At 41.1% G+C, this 7,299-nt stretch overlaps 1 protein-coding gene across 1 annotated transcript in view; it reads left to right on the forward strand.

Moving 5' to 3' along the window:
- LOC308288965 (solute carrier organic anion transporter family member 3A1-like) overlaps positions 1-6,205 on the forward strand; it is a gene marked incomplete at both ends in the record, with an annotated part of 94,427 nt that extends 88,222 nt beyond the window's left edge. The window contains 3 exons of the mRNA XM_080730438.1: positions 1,937-2,001; positions 2,825-3,127; positions 6,108-6,205. Of these exons, the coding sequence (XP_080586564.1) occupies positions 1,937-2,001; positions 2,825-3,127; positions 6,108-6,205 (466 nt within the window). The remainder of the gene's footprint in view (positions 1-1,936; positions 2,002-2,824; positions 3,128-6,107) is intronic.
- Between the last annotated feature and the right edge of the window lie 1,094 nt (positions 6,206-7,299).

Consider the following 7,299-nt stretch of genomic DNA (forward strand, 5'->3'; position numbering starts at 1 on the left):
GTCATAATTTTTTTTTTCTCAAAATTTTTTTTTTCTCAAAATTTTTTTTTTCTCAAAAATGTTTTTTTCTCAAATTTTTTTTTTCTCAAAAATTTTTTTTTCTCAAATTTTTTTTTCTAAATTTTTTTTTTCTCAAATTTTTTTTTTTCTCAAAACATTTTTTTTCTCAAAAATCTTTTTTCTCAAATTTTTTTTTCTCAAATTTTTTTTTTCTCAAATTTTTTTTTCTCAAATTTTTTTTTTCTCAAAATTTTTTTTTTCTCAAAATTTTTTTTTCTCAAATTTTTTTCTCAAAAATTTTTTTTTCTCTAAATTTTTTTTTTCTCAAATTTTTTTTTCTCAATTTTTTTTTCTCAATTTTTTTTTCTCAAAATTTTTTTTTTCTCAAAAATCTTTTTTCTCAAAAAATTTTTTTTCTCAAAAAATTTTTTTTCTCAAATTTTTTTTTTCTCAAACATTTTTTTCTCAAAGTTTTTTTTTCTCAACATTTTTTTTTGAGAAAAACTTTAAACTATCGTTAAAGTGCGACCCGTGATAACGGCCAAAAATGCGCCAAAACGCCACTAATTAGTCGAAATGGTTGACTTCCTGTTTGGTTTCTGATTGCCTGCTGGCCTTGTGACGTGGGTAGAGCTGCGAGGGCCCGGTCATTGCTGCTTGCAGCTTTAATTCCTTTTGTTGTTGAGAAGATTCCGTTGTTCTCTTCTTTTTTGCGGGTGGGGGTTTATTAGGTCCAGGGACTTGAGATTTCTTTGGCTGTTGCTTTTCCATGGTGATTCAGCTCTGGACTGAATGGCTACTGGGCTGGCTACAGCTGAAACCTGTTGTTGTTCGACGCTAAACTTCCGGGAAAAATGCGCTGTGATTGGCCGCTAGTGTATGATCCGGGAGACAGCGGATACAGAAAAAGGGAAATGACGTAATTTTTCCGCGAAAACCCGCCCCGGTCCCTGCTTAGTAGAAAACATATAAAGAAAGGGCTTTCAGAGCTGAAATTCACGGAGTGGGTGTTCTAAAACTTTAGCGATTTAACAGTTAGGACAATTTTAAGATTTGTTTTATAAAAAAAGTTACATAGTACAACTTTAATGTTATTTAATGTGTTTCATATATTAATATATTAATGTTATTTAATGTGTTTCATATATTAATATATTAATGTTATTTAACACATATGGTGCCAACCCCGAGTTTCCCGAGTTTGTATTGGTACTAGTGCTGTGCCAACCCCGAGTTTCCCGAGTTTGGGCCGTTTTTGAAAAAAAAAAAAAAAAAAAAATCAATTTATTTTTTTGGACCTCCAGAAATGTATTAGGCATGATCGCGATCGCGAAATTGCATGTTTAACCCCCATACCAACCCATTCTTTCAAACATGGCAGCCATGTTTGTTTACATCTGAAGAAAACATAATGGCTGATAAATCATGAATGCCTGAACGGATTTCCAAGCGGATTTTTTTTTGTTTGAAAGCTGTGAACAGCATCTACACACGTGGTGCATCATCTAGGCATGGGCGTGCACTTTTTACACACTTGCACAATTACATGGAAGTCTATGGTAACCATGGCAACGCGAGACATTGAAGAGAAAAAATCATTGCAACATAAGTGTTAATGTGTTTCATATATTAATATATTAATGTTATTTAATGTGTTTCATATATTAATATATTAATGTTATTTAATGTGTTTTATATATTAATATATTAATGTTATTTAATGTGTTTCATATATTAATATATTAATTCTATTTAATGTGTTTCATATATTAATGTTATTTAATGTGTTTCATATATTAATATATTAATGTTATTTAATGTGTTTTATATATTAATGTTATTTAATGTGTTTCATATATTAATATATTAATGTTATTTAATGTGTTTCATATATTAATATATTAATGTTATTTAATGTGATTCCTGGTGTTTCCAGAACGGTGAGTCCAGAACTGAAGTCCTACGCTCTGGGACTGTTGTTCCTGCTGCTGAGGCTGATAGGTACGTGCACACACACGCACGCACGCACGCACGCACGCACGCACGCACGCACGCACGCACGCACGCACGCACACACACACACACGTGCACGCACACACACACTGACCTTTGGCATGGGGATAGACTCTGTTCTGTTCTCTACACGTCATGTTTGTTCTGTTCTCTACATCAGGGGTTCCCAAACCTTTTTGTCTCAGGTCACCCCATAAATATTGTTTTAATCAGAGACACCCCTACATTATAATTTTCACTCCCAGCACCTTATATTTATAGCATATCGTCGTTGTCGGGTGGAAACCTTGTATGTTCAAAACCGTTCGTTTATTATTTATCATCTATAAAATGTACTAAACAAGTTTTGTGCGACAGTCTTGTATGATGAAGCAGGGCTTTGCTTTACCAAAAGACGTACACATTTGAAACTTGGAGATATGAGGTTGCTGCCCGACAGTGACGATATTTTAGTGATTATGTTGTAAGGAAAACGTTGAGATAACAGCCATTTTGGTTAGAACTGACTGAAAATAACTTTTTAACTTTGTTTCAAGTGTCCAAATAAATTCCAAATATTATCAAATGATCTGGCGGCACCCCTGGACTGCTGTCACGGCACCCCAGGGTGCCCCGTCACCCCGTCACCCCCCAGGGTGCCCCGTCACCCCGTCACCCCCCAGTGTGCCCCGTCACCCCAGGGTGCCCCGTCACCCCACAGGGTGCCCCGTCACCCCAGGGTGCCCCGTCACCCCACAGGGTGCCCCGTCACCCCAGGGTGCCCCGTCACCCACTTTGAAAACCTCTGATCTACACGTCATGTCTGTTCCAGGCTTCATCCCTCCCCCCCTGATCTTCGGCATGGGCATCGACTCCACATGTCTGTTCTGGAGCCAGGTGTGCGGCGGCCAGCAGGGGGCGTGCGTCCTGTACGACAATGTGGCGTATCGCCACCTCTACGTCAGCATCGCCATCGTCCTCAAAGCCTCCGCCTTCCTGCTCTACGCCACCACCTGGTGGAGCCTGAGGCGCAACTACAGCAAATACGTCCTGAACAGCGAAGGCTACCTCACTCCTACCGATGGGTTCGGGTCCCCGAACGTAGCGCTGGAACGATGTCACAGTATGGAACAAGGTAATTAATTATAGTCATTAATATTAGTTAATATATACACTATATACTGTATACCTCACTCCTACCGATGGGTTCGGGTCCCCGAACGTAACGCTGGAACGATGTCACAGTATGGAACAAGGTAATTAATACTACCTCACTCCTACTGATGGGTTCGGGTCCCCGAACGTAACGCTGGAACGATGTCACAGTATGGAACAAGGTAATTAATACTACCTCACTCCTACTGATGGGTTCGGGTCCCCGAACGTAACGCTGGAACGATGTCACAGTATGGAACAAGGTAATTAATACTACCTCACTCCTACTGATGGCTTCGGGTCCCCTAACGTCACCTTGGAACGATGTCACAGTATGGAACAAGGTAATTCATTATAGTCATTAAAGGGGAAGACCACCCATTTTCAATATTGAAATATGTAATTAATATACCTTAGAGGAGTTGTGTGGAAATAGAAAAAAAGTTCCCCCCCATCTGTGTTGCCTAGAACTGGAGGATTGATTTTGGGGTTTGTATTGTAAAGTACAATGTGTGATGTCATCAAGTTGTACTTTACAATACAAACCCCAAAATCAATTGAAAATGGGTGGTCTTCCCCTTTAATTAATTTATATACACTGTATATCCCTGCAAGGCCCAGCGTTGCTTTTTGGCAAAGTTTTTTAAATCGTTTTAAAAAAAATGTTATAATTAGTTTTCCTGTTCTTTTTTCACATTAACGTCACCATTAAATCCTATTGTTTAGTATTACAATGCCATTGGCCAGGATATTTGCATATAAATACCCCCAACAGAGCCTGACATTCACACCTCCCAGAGAAGTTGAAATTCCAGCGTCTGGACGAACAACAACTCACTTTTTAACTGAAGCTATTCCTCACAAAAACATGAGTAAAATGCCTGTAATATTTATTTTCGTGATCATTAGAATGTCTAGAACATGTAACATGTGTTAAATGCAAATTAGAGCATGATTTATGATTTATGATTTATGGCTATAAAATCTTACAAAAACATTTTTTTTTAACATTACATTTTCCTGTGATTAGGACTCCTACAACACCATCTGATTTTTTTAGATTTTTTTTGGCCAGTAGAAATTAATTCGGGCCTTGCAGGGATATACCTGTTAATTATAGTGTTAATGAATTAATTAGTTTATATATACACTTTCTAAAACGGCTAGTTCCATTCCTTGATTCTGATTGGCTGGTTGCTGTGGTATATGAGACTATAACCACCACCTTGATTCAGTTTATATCAAAGCCAGGTGCGTTATTTCTTTCCACTGTGCCGTGAGGCTGAACTTGAGAAGCGAGCGTTTGATTTTCTCTCAAATCATGCCGTGCGGGTGCTTCTAAGCACCGCCCGCATGCACAGGACAGTGACTGAATGGCTCCGGGCGGGGCTTGTAAAGGCAACAAGCGCCCTCTATTCTCCAGGCACATACTTGGCTGTTAGTTTAGGTTGCTATGCTAGCGGTTTTGATGTGATAGCAGCACATAGCAGCCATGTGTATGGATCGAATATGGTTCGTAACATGAGACTGGTCTAACACAGTGTTGTTTCCCTATTTTATGGCAAAAAGAATGACGTGACTTTATAAACACACACTGGCTTCCGTAAGTTCCGTTCCTGGATGTGGCTGGTAAACAAGGAAATGTCTCTTCCTGGTGGCGGAGAAGTGTACTTTTTTCTTTAAATAATGGAATGCTATGATTTTCATGTTGCAATATTGTGACCGTTTTAGAAAAGCGATAAGCCACGCGAGGCTTGTGGTTACCGGGGTAGTATACACCGGCTGTAGTATGCGCCTCGTGTTTCCCAGCGCCTCTCAGCCGGTGTATACTACCCCGGTAACCACTCACCTCTTGTGGCTTATTGCTTTAGTATATACCTGACCCCCTCTTAACGTCAGGTACAGTCTGGCCAGTCTAATATTATATACCTGACCCCCTCTTAACGTCAGGTACAGTCTGGCCAGTCTAATATTGAACTACAAAGAGTTTGGTTGCTGACGGTTGCTGACTATATTCTACAGTAAGCTAACTGTCATGTGAATCTCCACCCATTGATTCCCTATTGATTCCCACCCCCATTGATTCCCTATTGATTCCCACTCCCATTGATTCCCTACTGATTCCCACTCCCATTGATTCCCTACTGATTCCCACTCCCATTGATTCCCTATTGATTCCCACCCCCATTGATTCCCTATTGATTCCCTATTGATTCCCACTCCCATTGATTCCCTATTGATTCCCACTGCCATTGATTCCCTATTGATTCCCTATTGATTCCCACCCCCATTGATTCCCTATTGATTCCCACTCCCATTGATTCCCTATTGATTCCCACCCCCATTGATTCCCTATTGATTCCCACCCCCATTGATTCCCTATTGATTCCCACTCCCATTGATTCCCTATTGATTCCCACCCCCATTGATTCCCTATTGATCCCACCCCCATTGATTCCCTATTGATTCCCACCCCCATTGATTCCCTATTGATTCCCACTGCCATTGATTCCCTACTGATTCCCACTCCCATTGATTCCCTATTGATTCCCATCCCCATTGATTCCCTACTGATTCCCACTCCCATTGATTCCCTATTGATTCCCATCCCCATTGATTCCCTATTGATTCCCACTGCCATTGATTCCCTATTGCTTCCCTATTGATTCCCACCCCCATTGATTCCATATTGATTCCCACCCCCATTGATTCCCTATTGATTCCATATTGATTCCCACTCCCATATATAAACACACACTGGCTTCCGTAATTTCTGTTCCTGTATGTGGCTGGTAAACAAGGAAATGTCTCTTCCTGGTGGCGGAGAAGTGTACTAATAAATTACCCATAAAACTTGCCACTGAATTCGATCTAAAAGTAATTAAATCATTTGCTGAAGCAGGAGCACATGTTTACTGCCTCTCTCTCTCTCTCTCTCTCTCTCTCTCTCTCTCTCTCAGATCGTGCGGACGGCAGGGTGAAGTTCGTCTACAGCGTAGAAGAGGACGTGACGTCGTCCCACAACGAGACGTCGCACAGCGTGGAGTCGGTCTTATAGAGGAGGGGGAGGAGTCTGTTAAAGGCCGTGGGCGGAGCCAGAGCCCCTGGCAGTGATTGACGGCTCCAGGAACAGAAGAAGTGATGTGTTTGTGCGACCGCTCGCAGGATTTGAAACCATGTCTCTCCGGTGCGGGACGGGAAGGGACACTAGAGCCAAACCTCTAATCCACAGGGGCAGAGGCTCGGAGTCGCGTTGCTTGGCCACACTGGGGCACTCTTCCAGTCAGTTAGGGTTAGGATTAGGGTTAACTTCTAGTCGGTTAGGGTTAGGATTAGGCTTAGCTTCCAGTCGGTTAGGGTTAGGCTTAGGGTTAACTTCTAGTCGGTTAGGGTTAGGGTTAGGCTTAGCTTCCAGTCGGTTAGGGTTAGGCTTAGGGTTAACTTCTAGTCGGTTAGGGTTAGGGTTAGGCTTAGCTTCCAGTCGGTTAGGGTTAGGCTTAGGGTTAACTTCTAGTCGGTTAGGGTTAGGGTTAGGCTTAGCTTCCAGTCGGTCGCGTTGGTCTGTTAAGGCTTTTAACCCTAAGATGCTGAAAGCCTGGTTCACTTAACCCATTAAACCCTGGTTCACTTAACCCATTAAACCCTGGTTCAGTTAACCCATTAAACCCTGGTTCAATTAACCCATTAAACCCTGGTTCAGTTAACCCATTAAACCCTGGTTCACTTAACCCATTAAACCCTGGTTCAATTAACCCATTAAACCCTGGTTCAGTTAACCCATTAAACCCTGGTTCACTTAACCCATTAAACCCTGGTTCAGTTAACCCATTAAACCCTGGTTCACTTAACCCATTAAACCCTGGTTCAGTTAACCCATTAAACCCTGGTTCAATTAACCCATTAAACCCTGGTTCAATTAACCCATTAAACCCTGGTTCACTTAACCCATTAAACCCTGGTTCAGTTAACCCATTAAACCCTGGTTCAGTTAACCCATTAAACCCTGGTTCACTTAACCCATTAAACCCTGGTTCAGTTAACCCATTAAAGCCTGGTTCAATTAACCCATTAAACCCTGGTTCAATTAACCCATTAAACCCTGGTTCAATTAACCCATTAAAGCCTGGTTCAGTTAACCCATTAAACCCTGGT

This window comes from Nannobrachium achirus (assembly GCF_963921795.1).
Source record: "Nannobrachium achirus genome assembly, chromosome: 7".
Classification (NCBI taxonomy): Eukaryota; Metazoa; Chordata; class Actinopteri; order Myctophiformes; family Myctophidae; genus Nannobrachium; species Nannobrachium achirus.